At 36.4% G+C, this 17,788-nt stretch overlaps 2 protein-coding genes across 4 annotated transcripts in view; one reads left to right on the top strand and one right to left on the bottom strand.

Annotated features, from left to right (window-relative positions):
- LOC104991227 (chromosome unknown open reading frame, human C9orf84) overlaps positions 1–8,100 on the top strand; it is an 80,837-nt gene extending 72,737 nt beyond the window's left edge. Inside the window, exons 23-26 of the mRNA XM_010843625.1 lie at positions 1,520–1,651; positions 3,245–3,394; positions 4,038–4,998; positions 7,127–8,100. Coding sequence (XP_010841927.1) covers positions 1,520–1,651; positions 3,245–3,394; positions 4,038–4,998; positions 7,127–7,227 — 1,344 coding nt within the window. The 3' untranslated portion in view covers positions 7,228–8,100. The remainder of the gene's footprint in view (positions 1–1,519; positions 1,652–3,244; positions 3,395–4,037; positions 4,999–7,126) is intronic.
- GNG10 (guanine nucleotide binding protein (G protein), gamma 10) lies at positions 4,106–16,274 on the bottom strand. 3 transcript variants are annotated; one of them, XR_825578.1, is made up of 3 exons: positions 15,536–16,274; positions 9,710–9,912; positions 4,106–4,173 (listed from the first exon to the last, which is right to left on the bottom strand). XR_825578.1 is itself a non-coding variant. In XM_010843576.1 (2 exons), the coding sequence occupies exon 1, from the start codon at positions 15,716–15,718 to the stop codon at positions 15,542–15,544; it is 177 nt and encodes a 58-aa protein (XP_010841878.1). In that variant the 5' UTR covers positions 15,719–16,273; the 3' UTR covers positions 13,360–14,865; positions 15,536–15,541. The 3 variants fall into 3 exon arrangements, 2 of the variants coding, with proteins under 2 accessions (XP_010841878.1, XP_010841877.1); XM_010843576.1 differs by lacking the exons at positions 4,106–4,173; positions 9,710–9,912 and adding an exon at positions 13,360–14,865 and having other exon boundaries at positions 15,536–16,273; XM_010843575.1 differs by lacking the exons at positions 4,106–4,173; positions 9,710–9,912 and adding an exon at positions 13,360–14,308 and having other exon boundaries at positions 15,536–16,120.
- Positions 16,275–17,788: the final 1,514 nt, after the last annotated feature.

The following is a 17,788-nucleotide window of genomic DNA, read 5'->3' as shown; positions in this document are numbered from 1 at the left end:
AAATCTATTTCTCACTTCCACTGTATAATCATAAGGGATTTGATTTAGGTCATACCTGAATGGTCTAGTGGTTTACCCTACTTTCTTCAATTTAAGTCTGAATTTGCAATAAGGAGTTCATGGTCTGAGCCACAGTCAGCTCCTGGTCTTGTTTTTGCTGACTGTATAGAGCTTCTCCATCTTTGGCTGCAAAGAATATAATCAATCTGATTTCGGTGTTGACCATCTGGTGATGTCCATGTATAGAGTCTTCTCTTGTGTTGTTGGAAGAGGGTGTTTGTTATGACCAGTGCATTTTCTTGGCAAAACTCTATTAGTCTTTGCCCTGCTTCATTCCGTATTCCAAGGCCAAATTTGCCTGTAACTCCAGGTGTTTCTTGACTTCCTACTTTTGCATTCCAGTCCCCTATAATGAAAAGGACATCTTTTTTGGGTGTTAGTTCTAAAAGGTCTTGTAAGTCTTCATAGAACCGTTCAACTTCAGCTTCTTCAGCGTTACTGGTTGGGGCACAGACTTGGATTACTGTGATATTGAATGGTTTGCCTTGGAAACGAACAGAGATCATCCTGTCGTTTTTGAGACTGCATCCAAGTACTGCATTTCGGACTCTTTTGTTGACTATGATGGCCACTCCATTTCTTCTGAGGGATTCCTGCCTACAGTAGTAGATATAATGGTCATCTGAGTTAAATTCACCCATTCCAGTCCATTTCAGTTCGCTAATTCCTAGAATGTTGACATTCACTCTTGCCATCTCTTGTTTGACCACTTCCAATTTCCCTTGATTCATGGACCTGACATTCCAGGTTCCTATGCAATATTGCTCTAAGACTATACTAATAAATGCCAAATGGAAGTTAAGAAAAACAGTTTAATTCCAAAAATTAGAAACTATAAGGATATAATATTTAAAGAAGAAAAGTAAATTGTTTATCCTCACAAATGAAACATCCTGAATTTTACATAGATAAATTAGCAAATTGTATCTAAGTTCAGTTGAGTTCAGTTGCTCAGTCGTGTCTGACTCTGAGACCCCCATGGACTGCAGCATGCCAGGCTTCCCTGTCCATCACCAACTCCCGGAGTTTACTCAAACTCAGGTCCATTGAGTCGGTGATGCCATCCAACCATCTCATCCTCTGTCGTCCCCTTCTCCTCCTGCCCTCAATCTTTCCCAGCATCAGGGTCTTTTCCAATGAGTCAGCTCTTCACATCAGGTGGCCAAAGTATTAGAGTTTCAGCTTCAACATCAGTCCTTCCAATGAACACTCAGGACTGATCTCTTTAAGGATGGACTGGTTGGATCTCCTTGCAGTCCAAGGGACTCTCAAGAGTCTTCTCCAATACCACAGTTCAAAAGCATCAATTCTTCGGTGCTCAGCTTTGTTTATAGTCCAAAACAATGTTCAAAGATTAGAATCTACTAGGGTTTTATTTCTTCAAATTGTAAACAATTTTTGAATGATATATTTTGCTTCCTAGTATTCCCTGTAATCTAACGTAAAAAATATATTTTAGCTTATAATTGCCCCAGGAGTGGAAGAGACTGCACTGATGATTCGACAAATTGCTGACCACAATTTAATGACCTCGAAAAGAGATCCTCATGAATGGTTGGATAAGTCCTGGCTTAAAGTTGCACCGTCTAAGGTTTATTTCCTAACATAGAAATTAAAGATTTGCAGAGCAAATATAAATATATGTACTTGAATTCTCTTTCTGGTAGCCATTTTCTTGTTCTATCATGCTTGCATTAGCATATGTAACAATATGCCATAATGCCATAAAGCGCAACATTTATTTAGACAATTTTCCAGAACTATGAGTATTTTTCAACTTCATAGAGCTATTTTAATGGGATCTTCTTTCATGAACTTTCAAAATGAACTTGTTTTAGGATGACCTAATGGCTTCAATGTCTAATATTTTAAGAATATAATAATTTTTCTAATTTCTACATTTAAACATTCAAGAATAGTAGATATGAGAATTGCACAATTCTATCATTCCATGATTCATCAGTAATTCAATTATATAATTCAAAGTGAAAGTAGAGTTATGAAATAGTTATAAGATTAGGTAGTTAATTTTTATAAATTCCTTTTGCTTAAGCATAAATATTTCCAGGTTCTCATACCAACCTAGTATTTCTGTTACCTTATTTTTAAATATATTCAAATCCTAAAATCATGGAAAGAGGATGGAGATCATTATATACTAACATGGAATGACTTTCAAAATATAGTAAATGAAATGTAAAAGTTGCAGTGCAGAGCAGCCAGTACACTACCATTTGTGTAAGAAAGGGGGAAATTAATATTTATATGTATTCATTTACAAATGAATAAAATATCTCTGGAAAGATACCACAAAGTGATATCATTGATTATCTCTAGAGAAAACTGAGGTTGTGAAGTAGGAATGGGACTTTTTACCATATACCTTTTAGTCCTTTTGAATTTTGAACTGTGTGACTATTTTACCTACTCAAAAAATAAAATTATAAAACAAATAAAATATTCATATATATTAAATCATAGGACTTTTATTTGCATAAACAGAATATAGTACTATCAGCAAGTATGGGCATGATCAGAACATTTTTGTGTGTATGTATATGCAATTTCCTTCCTACCAAGCCATGTCCAATCTACTAACATGTCTGTCATTTGATAAAATCAAAGAAGATGTAAAAAGTCAATGTAACCCAGAAAAAAAAAAGGAATTTAGTAATAAATGTGGCGGCTACATTTTTAGACATTTATGAGATCTTTCTGAAAACATATACTTCTAGACTTAGATAGAAGTTCTTCCTATACTCTTCATAATAGGCCTTTTCGAAATGGTAACATCTGTTAGACATCATGCACATGGTTTATTTTAACCAAACTATGATGGCACACGGTCTACAAAGAGAGAGCTGAAAAAATCTTGAGCTATATAATGAAGTCTCCTAAAAGGTTTCTCATTAGAAGAGCTATCAAAAGATAACAATTGTCATTTGAAGGATATGAACTATAATGAATCACATTGGATGAGTGGTTAGACTCAATGAACTTTAAGATCCTTCCCAATTCTGGGTGTTAGACTCTTTACTGACAGACAAATTTATTTCCCTCCTGGCCATACTTTTTCCACCAAGCATCTCAAATTGAGTGGTAGGTGCAATGACATCAATTTTAATCTGCTAGAGTGAGCAGAGTAAAAAGACCACTTCTGATTATTCCTTAAACGTTTTTCTAGGAAGAAATGTACTTACTTGATTTTCCAAGTGTTACTCCATTGGTGGCTCAGCTCATGTTAAATAAAGGACCTTCACTGAACTGGATATTGTTAGCAACTCTTTGTCAACTTCAGGAACTCCTACCTGAAGTTCCAGAAAAAGTGTTAAAGGTTAGTTATTTGAAATCCATATTCTTCTATGAGTCTATTTCCTTTGCATTTGAGTATGTATTTTCATCATAATGGTTTTCAAAATGAAGGTATCCAAGTTTGTTTTGGACTTCAAAGGGTGAAGAAATAATTTACTTCAGCTAAATTTCATATAGAATTCTCACTAGTTGTCAAACACATTATACATTTTAAAGTTATAATTCTGCACAAATCATTTATCACATTGCAGATCATTTTGAAGTGTTATTATGCCCACAGATATTCAATTACACACTCTATTCTTACGTGTTTACATCATCTCTTCCAAACAGTTCTGATGCCTTCATGATAGTAGTTAAAGAGAACTTTAGACTTATCCGTAAGTCTCTTTAATTTTTATGAAGGAAATGGTATTCATGGATAACTTGTGTAACTAAAAATTCTATTTTAAGTGATTAGGAAATAGATGCAAATTACAATAAGTTTTTCTTTTAATGGGAGCCAAATTATGTTCTCTTCTCATAGATCAATATAATATCTTTGAATGGACTACTTATTTATAGTTTTCCTTATTTCCATATAGTTAAGCATCATTATTTATATTTACTTGATGGATTTTTATGTTGCATATTTATTATATTAATTAACTTTATAAATTTTTTAGCATTTTTGTGGCATCACTTCCTTATTCAAGATTAGTCCTTCCATAACAGAATCACCTCAAATTTCATCACCTCAGGAAAACAGGGATCAGACTAGAAACTTTACTTCTCAGAGTTCAGCTTCTGGCTCTTCAGATTCTGTCATTCAAGAACATATCAATTATCAGTATTCAGACTTAGGAGAGACAGTACATGAAGACACCAACAGCACTTCAAATTATACCTCTTCCCTTATGGAATTAAAAGAAATGCCAGGCATTTTACCATCTGTGAGTTCTTACAATCAGACCAGCCATTGGAAAGAGTCTAGTTGTAACCCTAACATGGTACAGAATAATTCTGTTCTGACTAATATGGAAGCAAGGAATGTGTCTGGTAATTCCTTTCTGAACCAGAATGATTCAGAGTCAGATGTCTTTTCTTTGGGTCTAACAGAAATGAATTATGAAACTATAATATCACCAATCAACACTCAGAAGAGAGTCACCCCTCACTTTATAAATTATCAGAAAAAGGGAACACATGAAAAAAAAGGACCTATAAAAAAAGAATTGTCAGCTCCTGTCTTTTCACTTGAGGGTTCTCAACCTCCTCTTCATTGGAACTTTAAGAGAAATGTATGGGAACAACAGAATCATTCATTCAACTTACAGAGTGGTGCAGAGCAGAGTACATGTGACAAATGGTACTCTCAGAAAGACAATTTATTCATTAATCAGCGAAAATATCAGTCAGATGAGTTAGAAGGCTTCATCTGTGAAAGTTCAAATGCTGGGACTAAAAAGACTTTCTGGAAAGAATTACCATCTGTCCCCAGTTTGGATTTATCCTGTGCTTCTGATTCTAATGTAAATCAAAAAGAATTCAACAGTCTTTATTTCTACCAAAGAGCTGGAAAATGTTTAGGACAGAAAAGGCACTCTGAGTCTTCATCTAACTCAGGAGACAACAACTCATTAACAGGTAACATGATTCAATAGTTGATAAAACTACTCTCTAAAGTAATTTTAAAAGATAGAATTATCTCCAAATTAAAACAAAATTTTGTTCTAATTACTACACTTAAGAATCTTCAATAACTTTGACATCAAATAAATCAAAATTCTAATTATAGACTTTTAAGAAAATAAATGCAAAAAAATTATGTCAAAATCTTGTAACTTTAGATGAACTAAGCATTTAACTGAAGAAGTTATGGCTGATTCATACTGATGTCTGACAGAAAACAGCAAAATTCTGTAAAGCAATTACCCCTCAATAAAAAATAAATTAGTTAAAATAAAAACACAGAACAAATCTAAGTCAAGCAGAAGGCTAAAAGTAACAAAAAGTAAGTAAAGAAATTAGCCAATTAGAAAAGTAGCCTCTTTGTCAAGCTGGGATATTTAATGAGCTAATATTTATTAAAAACTTATTATATTCCCTTTATGTGGATTATTTGATTGTTAGTCCTATTAAATAGATACTATTATTGGCTCTCTATTTTACAAAGGATGTTTTTGAACATTTAATCATATCAGTTTTTAAAAGGACTTTATTTTCCCATTTTCGGTTATTATACCTTTTGTGTATTTCTTATTGCATTGGTCTGAGCATTTAAAACAAAATATTAAGCTCTGATGGCTATACAAAGATGGCCTTACTATGATGGGAAAAAAAAATAAAAAGAAAGGAGAAGCTGGAAGTTTCAAAACTCCTCTTTTACACAGACAATTTTGTGAGGCCAAAGGGTGCCAAAGAATCTTAAATTCTTTGTTTTATTAAAACAGAATCCCCAAACCATGTAAGTTCTAGGATTCCCAAAATTTAGATTTGGTCCCATAAATAGTCATAATTTGTTTTTTCCTGATTTTAAGGGGAAATATTCTTTCCCTGGGAGAAGGCAATGGCACCCCATTCCAGTACTCTTGCCTGGAAAATCCCATGGATGGAGGAGCCTGGTAGGCTGCAGTCCATGGGGTCGCTAAGAGTCGGACACGACTGAGGGACTTCACTTTCACTTTCCACTTTCATGCATTGGAGAAGGAAATGGCAACCCACTCCAGTGTTCTTGCCTGGAGAATCCCATGGACGGAGAAGCCTGGTGGGCTGTCTATGGGGTCGCACAGAGTCGGACACGACTGAAGTGACTTAGCAGCAGCAGCAGCAGCATTCTTTCCCTAGTTTTGTAAGAACTTTTGCAAGAAATAAATGCTGAATTTTATTTCAAACTCTTTTTGGTTCCTATTGGGGAAAGTCAAAATGTTTTCTCTCTTGACATTAATATCAGTCAACATTTACAGGTATACTTATAATCATTTATATGATGAACCTAAGTGGCTTTTAAGAAATGATTTTTTTATATATGCTATTGAATATGGTTACTATTTATTATTTGCTTTTCGTATCTACATTCAAATGAAATTAATTTATTGTGTTCTTTATTTGTACTCTGTCAAGTCCTGACATAAATTTGTCCAGAACTATTGGTATAACATCAAGATAATTTTCCATTTGTCTTGAATGTATATTTGTGGTCTCTGTGATAAAAATTATCTACTGCATTGCCTTTTAAATTTCCTCAAAATGTATCCAGAACTTGCAATTATGAGACTATATTGCTGGGAATAATTACTACCATTCTAAATATTTTAGCCTCTCTTTTTATTACTTTAATCAATCAACCTCTGTAAGTATACAAATCTAGAATATTTCAAACTGTGTCATATCTAACACAGTCATGAAAGGTGAGTCCATCCATGATCAGAGCTCAGGATAAATTCTTCAACATTACAGATATGCACTAAGAAATGGACTTAAGGAAAACTTAAAAGCAAGAGTCTTAAATCCAGGGAGATTTAATTGTTTGTGCAAGGCAAGAACATACACATACATGTGTGTTACACTAATTAGTATCAGGCCTGTAAGAATATGCACATTTGTGCTAAAAATTTAATTTTTAATAGTCACTCTTTTATCTCAGTTTGGACGTTTCAACACTGTAAATACATGATAAAGAGACAAGATCCACCTGAGCATTTGAGGAAAAAAAAATAGCTACACTTACTATTATCAGAAATAAAACAGCTTTCTTTTTTCTTCCTTTTAACAGATTTCACCTGCTTACAACCCGCGCAATTCAAAAAACAACGTCTTGTGTATGAAAAAGTCCCTGGTAGGCTTGACGGGCAGACTCGTCTGAGGTTTTTTTGAAAGAGAGTAGTGCTGCATGCCACATTTCACTGTTTTTTTAATGATAAACTAGTAATAAAATTATTTAGATTTGATCACGTATCAAAGAAAATGCTATTGTTCTTAGATGTTCTTGATGTTCCTATATTAAATTTCATAATATACATTCTACTTTATAGTTTATCTTTGTAAGTATTCTAATCAGCAAAATATTGTTATAAGATCCAAATATCTCCCCAGTTCACCTAAATATATTGAGCCCTTTTTTTAAAGAGAGGCAGAAAACCTTACTGAGTGTATAATCTAAGGGTTATTTTGCTGTCTCCTCAAAGGCCCGCTGCCTCCAGCAAGTCTTTGAAAGGAGCTTCCATCTCAGTCTGACCCTCTGAGTTCAGAAGTGAAGATCACCACAGTCCACCCTCCACCACCAACTTAAAACCTAGGGCAAAACTGAAGTTAGAGAACTTCCAATCAAAATGTTGTCTTCACAAACGAAATATTCAAACAAATCACTAAGAGAAAACATTTGCTACCCACATGATAGCAAAAGGGCTTACATTCCTAATATACAACGAATTCCTACAAATTGATAGGCAAAATACAACGTAATAGAAAACTGGGCAAAATTTGAATAGATATTTCTCACGGAAGAAACAAAAATAGCTGGGAACTTATTTAAAACCGTATGTAGCTTCATTATTTATCAGGCAAATACCTATTAAAACAATAAGTTACTATTTTTTCACCTATCAGATCAGCAAAATTTTTGAGAATTCATAATATCAACTGTCAGTATATGGGAGAAAGAATGCTTTCCTGTACAGTTGGAGAGGATAGTTGGTATTTTTTTTTCCCTTTTTTTAAATTTTATTTTATTTTTAAACTTTACAATATTGTATTAGTTTTGCCAAATATCGAAATGAATCCGCCACAGGTATACCTGTGTTCCCCATCCCGAACCCTCCTCCCTCCTCCCTCCCCATACCCTCCCTCTGGGTCGTTCCAGTGCACCAGCCCCAAGCATCCAGTATCGTGCATTGAACCTGGACTGGTGACTCGTTTCATACATGATATTATACATGTTTCAATGCCATTCTCCCAAATCTCCCCACCCTCTCCCTCTCCCACAGAGTCCATAAGACTGATCTATACATCAGTGTCTCTTTTGCTGTCTCGTACACAGGGTTATTGTTACCATCTTTCTAAATTCCATATCATCGCAGCACTGTTTATAATAGCCAGGACATGGAAGCAACCTAGATGCCCATCAGCAGATGAATGGATAAGAAAGCTATGGTACATATACACAATGGAGTATTACTCAGCCATTAAAAAGAATACATTTGAATCAGTTCTAATGAGGTGGATGAAACTGGAACCTATTATACAAAGAAATAAGCCAGAAAGAAAAACACCAATATAGTATACTAACGCATATATATGGAATTTAGAAAGATGGTAACAATAACCCTGTGTACAAGACAGCAAAAGAGACACTGATGTATAGATCAGTCTTATAGTTGGTATATTTTTAAATAGATGATTGTAGGTTTCTAATTCCTATAGTAATTATATTCCATTGAATACATTTAAAAGATGTTTTAATTTTAAAATGTCAATATTTCTAATAAAATTTTATTCTTTGCAGCTACTCAGAGTTATAATGAAACTTTTATATGTCTCTAAAATGGAGGTATGGGAATCTCTGGTGGCTCAGTGGTAAAGAATCCACCAGCTATACAAGCAATGTAGGTTCGATCCCTGGGTCGGGTAGATCCTCTGGAAACGGAGGAAACGACAACCTGCTCCCGTTTTCTTGCCTGGGAAATCCTATGGATAGAGGAGCCTGGCAGGCTACAGTCTATGGGGTCACCAAGAGTTGGACATGACTTAGCAACTAAGCCACCACCACCAGCAAAATGGAAGTACATGGATTTTGAACATTATTTTGGCAAAAATGGTTGAAGACCATAGGCATATTCTTCCTGTCTCTTTCCTGGTTTCTGAAATGGTCATCCTGTTACTACTAAAACTGATTTCTACCTTCTGAGATCCAATGGACATTCAGACATCACCTCACTTGATTTCTCTTCAGTGTTTGATACACGTCCTCCCTTTGGAAACAGGCTCGACTTTACATCAACTCTCTTTTATTTATATATAGGATGTTTGGTTTTGCTTGAGTATGTGGAAGGTGGAGACTTCAAAGAGAAATTATTTCTGGAAATTTTATTAGAATTTCTATTGTACTTTCTTAAAGTTTCAGCAGGTTTGCTCCTAAACCAAGGGAAGGCTGTCTTCCCAGCTTGCAGATCTCCTTGATCCCATCTTTAATCAGCTTGCAGAGGAGACGAGTTTCTTCAACGCCCTAGACTGAGGCAAGCTTAGGCCAAGCTATCAACACACACCCCTCTGCCTCCTCACCAAACGCAGTGAAAGCACCTGAGCCCTTCTGCCTGCATTTCTCAGTGATGCTTGGTGTTTAAGGACACATTCATTTTACCTGGGCCTGGAGCAGCCTCTTGTGCTGTTGCCCAACAGTGGCAAGAATACTGGAGCAGGTAGCCATTTCCTTCTTCAGGGAATCTTCCTGACCCAGGGATCTAACCCAAGTCTCCAGCATCGGCAGGTGGATTCTTCACCACTGCGCCACCTGGGAAGCCCATTATCAGAGGTATTATTGAGAGGCAGGTCTGTGTTGGTACCCTAGGAACAGAGAATATGAGTAAATGAGCTCTGCTTCAGCACCGACTGAAGCAGTTGGGTTGGTCCATAGAAGCCTGAAGGGTCTGGAAAGGCCTTTATTAGGGGCTTACAAGTGTCAGTCCAGCCTCCAAGATCCTCTCCCAAACACCACATCACATGAAGATACTTAGAATAGTCCCAACTTCCCAGTTTCTTGCCATGGAAACTTCCATTCTTTCTCTCAGAGCATTTCCCCGTTACGTTTTTTTTATGTTTGAAGGGGAGTTACTTGCCCAAACTTAGATCTATGACTGGTAGTTGTGATGCTCTCCTCTGAGGACCTTTGAGTGGCTTTACCCCCAAGTTCCTAGGCCCAGCCCAAACTTTGTCAGACTCATCAGAATATCAGCTGCCCCTTGCAATTGTAGGGGGAGGTGATACTCCTTCCCTTGTCACTGAGACTCAGCATACAACTGGGCACAAACACCAGGGTGTCCCACTCTTTGCCTCTCACAGTAAGAGTCTGGTTTTTCTCCCCAAATAATAAGCCTGCCCTAAAGCAAACAATCCAACAATTGTAATAATTGGGAGTAGCCTGGGTTGGCGGGGATGGGGAGTGCAAACTGTAGCAATCCAAAATGAAAGCTGAAGAAAACATGTCTTCTGCTTTTGCTTTTTTATTTGCTTTATTGTTTTTACTGTACAAGAATTTTAAATTTCATACTTATCTATTTAAATTGCTTATTTATTTATTACATTTAATTTGATCAAGTATACACCTCTTTTCTTTTTTGATTTCTGGGTTTCCTGCTTTTTTTAGGAAGCCCTCTTTTACCCTGAAGTTACACAACTATTCTAACTTTTCTTCTGATGCCTGTGTATCACCTTTTTTAACCTATGTGGAATTTTTTTACAGAGTATAATACAGGCCCAATTTTATTTCCTTCTGAATGGATAGCCAGTAATGCCAACACCATTTGTTTCCCTTGAATAGGAAAAAAAAAAAAAATCAGGCCTACTTCTGTACTATTATGATCAATTCAATCATCTATTTGGCTATTCCTAGGACCACAATAATATTGTTTATTTTGAATTTGTTTTTTTAAGTCATATCATTTTGATTCAGCAGTTTCAAAGTAAGTTAGTACCTGGTAAGGCAAGTTTTACCCTCCCATGTTTTATACACACTCACACACACAGAGTTTTAAAAGCTATTCTTGGACTCTTGATTTTCCATATAAATTTTCAGTTATTTTAACTAACTTCTCTTAAAAAATAAAAAAGGAATTCCAATAATCTACATAAATTTTAGTAAGATTGCATTTTAATGACATCATCCTATAATCCTGAAATTTTAGATTCTGTTCTATAAACATTGGTAAAATTTTTCTTTGATTCTTGCACTTTTGTTAAATGTATTCTCAGTATTTTTTATAGCTTTGTCATTAAAGTAGAAATGGGATACAGTTTCCATTTCTACTTTTAAAATTATAGTTGGTTTACAAAGATGGGTCCATTTCCATTTTTAACTATTGTCTGTGTAGAAAATACTTTTTATTTTTTTATATCTACTTTACATTTAGCCACCCTCCTAAATTGTATTACAAATTCAAGTATTCTTTTTACTAAACTCTTGAGTTTTCAAAGTGTAAAATTATATAACCCATAAATACAGATATTACTTCTTAAATGTTTACACCATTTCATTTTTTTCATCTTACTGCATTAGCTAAAACTTCCAAAGTAATGCTGAATAGCGGTGATAAAAAAAAGTATCTTGATTGTTTCTAATATACTGAATGCTCCCACATTTCACCGTGTAATATTAAATTTACTGTTGGTTTTAATAAACTGCCTTTATCATCTTTAATTTCTTTCTCATTTCACGAATTCACTTTGTTTTTATTCAGAACAACTACTGAATTTTATCAAATGACTTGCTGGCATAAATTCTCTTCATTAAACCCTTCATGTAAAGAATAACAATGCTTTGCTTATGTTGAACTAGCTTTGTCAGCTTGTATCTTCTCTCTTGATAAACTACTGAACCTGATTTGCTTATATTTAAGACGCAACTATATTCATATGTGAGATGTCTATATTTTTCTTGTACTATCTTACCAAGTTTTTGCCAAAGGGAAAGTGAAATCAAGAGGTGTTTTTTTTTTTCCTGACACATCAAAAGCTGTACATAATTAATGTATACAACTTAATGAGTTTGGAGATAAGTATATACCTATGAAACCACAACACAATCTATGCCATAAACTTACCCATTACTTCCAAAAGTTTCTTCCTGCCTTATTATTTTTGTGATAAGAACAATTAACATAAAATTTACTCTTAGCAAATTTTAAAGTAAACAGTACAGCTCTCTTAACCATAGGCACTATGCTGAACAGTAGATCTCTAAGGCTTACTCGTCTTTTATAACTGAAAATGTGTCTTTTAATGGAGACTTTTCTAAATGCTTCTTGTTGTTAAGATGGAGAATAGAAAATGTTTAAGTGCTAATAAAAAGAATCCAAGAGAGAAGCTGAAGATAAAGGACAGAAAGGACAATTGATAATATGACACTTCAGAGAAGATGAAACAGATCCACAGAATGAATAGATGGGTTAGAAAAGGGACATCTGAATTTTGATCCCATGGAAAGGATTTAGATCACTTAGATTTAGAAGTTTAGTGGCTGGAAGTTAAAGGAGTTCCAAGTAATGACTTCTACATTCTCTACTGTAACACTACTTATGTTCAAAGATATCCCCATTTATCTATGGATTTATCCATAGCTAGATAGTGTATTAAAAAGCAAAGACATCACTTTGCTGACAAAGGTCCATATAGTCAAAGCTATGGTTTTTCCAGTATGGATGTGAGAGCTCGACCATAAAGAAGGCTAAGTGCTGAAAAATTGATGCCTTTGAATTGTGGTGCTAGAGAAGACTCTTGAAAGTCCCTTGGACAGCAAGGAGATTAAACCAGTCAATCCTAAAGGAAATCAATGTTGAATATTCACTGGAAGGACTGATGCTGAAGCTGAAGCTCCAATACTTTAGCTACCTGATTCAAAGAGCCGACTCATTGGAAAAGACCCTGATGCTGGGAAAGATTGAAGGCAGGAGGAGAAGGGGGTGACAGAGGATGAGAGGGTTGGATGGCATCACTGACTCAATGGACATGAATCTGAGCAAACTTAGGAGACAGTGAAGGACAGGGAAGCCAGGCCATGCTGCAGTCCACGGGGTTCCAGAGTTGGACACGACTTAGCGAGTGAACAACAAGAATAGATAGCTATCTCAAAGAGCAAATGTTGCCAGTAATTGAGATATGTCTGCATATTATACCTATTTTTCACAAAATTCTACAAGGACTTGTAAACAAAAATTTCACTTCCCACTTTCAGCACTCAATCGCCCAAGCAAACAAAATCTATGAAGCCTTAAAACAAAATCAGACATAAAATGTTGCTGTCATTAGTAGAAATTAAGCAGAAATTTTATTTCCAAGTTCTTCAAAGATTAAAACAAACACAAATAAAGTATTCTTTTAAGTGTCCCAAATTAAATCAAAGGCACATCATCAAAATAATACACCTGTGACATTAAAAATTCATTTAGGTTGTCATATTTCCACATTACTTTTAAAAAATCATTTGCAATGCTCTGTAGATCACATTTAAATATGAAATAATTTAGTATTTTTTTTTTTTTAAGTAAAACCACCCCTATTAAGTAGAGGAACTTAAGACGAAGATCAAATCTGCTTCATATACAGGATGGGGCAGTCTCATACAGAAAACAACATTCATCTTTTCAAACAAGGTTGCTAAGAAACAGATCCCATGCTTAGTCTTGAAAATAAAACAATCTCCTCATTTAGAAAAATCAAGACATCATTTGATTAACAAAGCCCATTCTTCCAATTTTATACTTGCCTGTCTTCATTTAGAAATTATAAATTCATGAGAAAAGAATGAATTTTGTTATGGTATAAAGATCTTAGTTGGGAACAGCAAATTACAAATATTCAATTTTTTAACAAAGAACACTGTTTTCCTTCCCAAAATGTAAACATCTAGTAAATAAAACATACATAACATTCCAGGCATAGAAACGCTAGTAATTCACTTAATGAAAGAAGTGTATTTTGGTATATTTGGCGGTAAGGTTTTTGTTTAAGTATAAAGCACTTCAACAAAGAATCAGGCCATTATTATTTAAAATCTCCACCTTCACCCAGTTTCCTTATTGAGTAGAAACATCAATTTCTGTAGAATGTTGGCTAAAGGACCAGGTCACAGGAACGGTCCTGTGAAATATCTAGAAGTCACGTGGTTAGAGAAGTGTTTTCTTGAAATTTGGAGGCAGGCATTCATCAGTTTGTGCTTGAAAGCATTCTTCAGCCAACTTCTTCTCTACTGTAAAGAAAATTTGGTAGGTTTTCACTTAGTAAGATTTATACATAAAATTAACTAGTCATTATTTCATAGGTCAGTTTAGGGTTCTCAAAGTAGAAAGTAATAGGTTAATATCAGAAAATCCAAACCACACCATTGAATGAGTAACACCCATGAAAGTGCTTTGTAAAAAGACAAATGCTATGCCAACATAAGACTATTATTTTAATATCATAAATGTAGACATTTTCCATTAAAAGATACAATAGCACCTAATAGTATTATTACTTCCTTCTTGTTAATGTGAATAATTTCCTTTTCAAGTATATGAAAAAAGACCTAAGATGATTACTTCCTGTATAAACACCCCTTGTGTATGTGTGTGTGCTCACTCAGTTGTATCTGACTCTTTGCGAGTCCATGGACTGTAGCCTGCCAGGCTCCTCTGTCTGTTCATGGAATTTTCCAGGCAAGAATACTGGAGCGATTGCCATTTCCTACTCCAGGGGGTCTTCCCAGATCAGGGATCGAAACTGCATCTCCTGCATTGACAGACGGATTCTTTACCACTGCGCCACCTGGAGAACCCATAAACACTCCTGAGAATATGTAACTTGAAATATACTGGCCCCAAAAGACTAATAATTTATGCCCTGACCTCTTAAAAAAAAAAAGTGAAAATATGAATTAAGACCCCATATAACACATTAGAACCCAGGAAATGTAGGCTACCCTTTAAAGAGGTGTTTTCATTTCAAGAATACATTTTTAAGGCTCTTTTAATCCTACTTACACTTTCCCCAGTTACTACATTTGTTCCTCCATTAATACACAGAAATACATTCTGAAAGCCTCTAGGAAAGAAATCACAGCTGGTGGCAGGAACGAGTCTCCTCTGCAGAGTGCTTAGTCCCAAGAGTAACCAGTGAGTTGACAGCACCAAGCAACATCACAACTCCAGGATGGTGTAAGGACAGAGAAGACGGTATTAAGGACAAGAAATTACTGTTGGCCAAGTCAGCTCAAAAGCTCAAGTACATAAGGATATTATCATCTGGTGAGTTAGTACAAGGGGATTGAGGCTCTCCTAATTAGATGTATTTCACAAGCCAGCAGATTAGAGTCACCCTTCAGGTAAAGTTGTGCATTTTGCTGAGATTTATTTTCATTTCCTCAAGAACAGTAGAAATGTAAGAAGCCCCAGGATAATCCCATGGCCCCAAGATGGCCTGGGGTATCATTACTCACCAGTCTTCAGAGTAAAGCACAGGACCTGGGCTCCCGAAAGGGATTGCTTCCAGCTGGAACGCCCACCAGCAAGGCATCCTTGCAGGCATTCTGCATGCAGTATTGCTGAAGCTCCGCGGCCGCCTGAGAGACCTGGAACAAAGGGACATGAGCTCCTGACATGCTGCTCACAGCCAGATCCATCCAGCAGTCACTTGAAACTCTGAAAAATGATGGTACAACCTGATAAAGGTCACACTTTCTACAACCTCCAAGAGTCTCTTTTTGCTGCAAGTTCTAATAACTGAACTCCAAAAAGGGAAAGTTACAACTTCTATGAACTCTGATTTAGGGCCTTTTTGTTTTAGTGGCTTATTCGACCAAGGAAAGAGAAAACATATTTTTCACCCATATAGAATCCTGGTTTTGAGACAAAGTGTAAAGAAGTTGCTTATACTAATGTGCCCTTTACAAATTTTCACTTATAAACCATGCACTGATATATCCAGATTTGCCATGTGAACAGACTGCTTTAATATTTACAAGGCTTGGTGGAGCCTTATCCAGTCTGCTCAAAGCAAGTGATGAGGTTCCTCCATCATGCTTTTGAAGCAGAATAGCTTACTGGTCAAGAGTGCAGCCTCTGGGCACATTACTTCTCATCTGGGAAATGTATTTGTAATAGTGCCTACCTCAGTGAGTTGATGTAATAATTAAATGAGTTAATGCACATAAAGCACTTTCCAATGAGTCAGCGCTTTGTATCAGGTGGCCAAAATAATGGAATTTCAGTATCAATCCTTCCAATGAATAATCAGGGTAGATTTCCTTTAGGACTGACTGGTTTGATTTCCTTGCTGTCCAAGGGACTCTCATAAGTTATTAATTCAAAAGAAATCTGGAACCAATTATGCTCATGCTAATTATGTCTCCTTCAGAGGGAACAGGGGAACTCCACACATGATGGGTAGAAAGAGACTATCTCCTAGGACCCCCAGAAAAGTGGGACTAACTAGACGCTAGCCTAAATAATATGGTCAAAAAGTTAAGGTGGAAGATATGCAGAGAAAATAGGAGAAGAATTAAGTGGTCAATATTTCTCTTGCACTTTCAAGGGGCAGAGACTCTGGCCTGGGAGAGTGTAAGCCCGACCCTTAGAAGTTGTATCCTCTCAATGGAAGTGGGCTAAACCCCACTGAAATCATATTCCTTTCCTTGGTTGGAGCCCAGGCTGACCAATCAACTTCTGAGAGACTTCTCCAAAGCAAGTAAGGGTCCTTGTAACGATACTGAGCATTCCAATCAATGGAAAGGGGTGCCTTCCATCAAATGCTTTGAAACCAGTATTCTGCTTTATTTACCAGTTAGCAAGTCTGCAAAAGAGAAGACATCTCTGGATGTGCTGAGAACATCCATCTGTCACTGAGCCCTGAAATGAGGCAGACCAGAGACCCTGGATGGCTGTGACTCCCTAAGGTGCTGCCTGAGAAAAATCCTGCCAAGCACCCTAAACCATACTCCCATGAGGACACCCCACAAAGAAGCTGCGTGACTTTGAGCAAGTCACTTGACTTCTCCTGGCCTTAGTTTCATCACCTGTAACTATTTTTAAAATGCAGATAAGAATACCTCCCCCAGCTACTTCCCAGGATAGGCAGACATTCGGCTTACGGTTTTTCTTTCCATCTCAGGCCCCAACATCATCCTCAACATTTCCAGCAATCCTAATTTCCATTTCCTGAGCTCTTCTCCTCAAACAACCTCCTCAACACCAACAGTTATAGCCAACACTGCTCCGCGTCTGAAATTGCACACTCCAACATCCTACCTTCTGATCACAATCTCTCCTGCTGCTTCCTGCCTTCTCACTACACCTGCTCTTTGACCTCAAGGGGAACATCTCTTCCTTTTTCATCTGGCCCATCACAGGGAGGCTGGCTCTGTTCCTTCTCGGTTCAGCCTCCTTCTAGCCAGACCCTCGGACTCCTTGCTCTCTACTCCCATTTCTATCCTTCTGGCAAATCTCCCCTGCTAACTCACTACTTGGATCAACCACCATTCACCACAGATGCCTGGGTGGCCAAAATGCTGCTAGAGACAAAAGAAGAAAAAGAAGAAGGAAAATAAGACAATCAATCTCACGGTAGCTAGGTCTTCGGAATCGCAAGGTGTCTCCGAATGTGTCTGCTGGGAGTTCTTTGGCAATCCCCACAGCGCTCTCTCCCCCATCCTCAGCTCTTGTGACTCCATTAGTTCCCCTTTTTTCTGCCCTAA

Source organism: Bison bison, unplaced genomic scaffold (assembly GCF_000754665.1).
Source record: "Bison bison bison isolate TAMUID 2011002044 unplaced genomic scaffold, Bison_UMD1.0 scf7180017864183, whole genome shotgun sequence".
NCBI lineage: Eukaryota > Metazoa > Chordata > Mammalia > Artiodactyla > Bovidae > Bison > Bison bison.
The sequence above is the reverse complement of the archived record's forward strand: the minus strand, read 5'-3'. Positions and strand labels throughout refer to the sequence as shown.

Coding starts and splice junctions, on each gene's coding strand:
- GNG10 (XM_010843576.1), bottom strand. CDS start 15,718: ATGGATCTGGCTGTGAGCAGCATGTCAGGAGCTCATGTCCCTTTGTTC.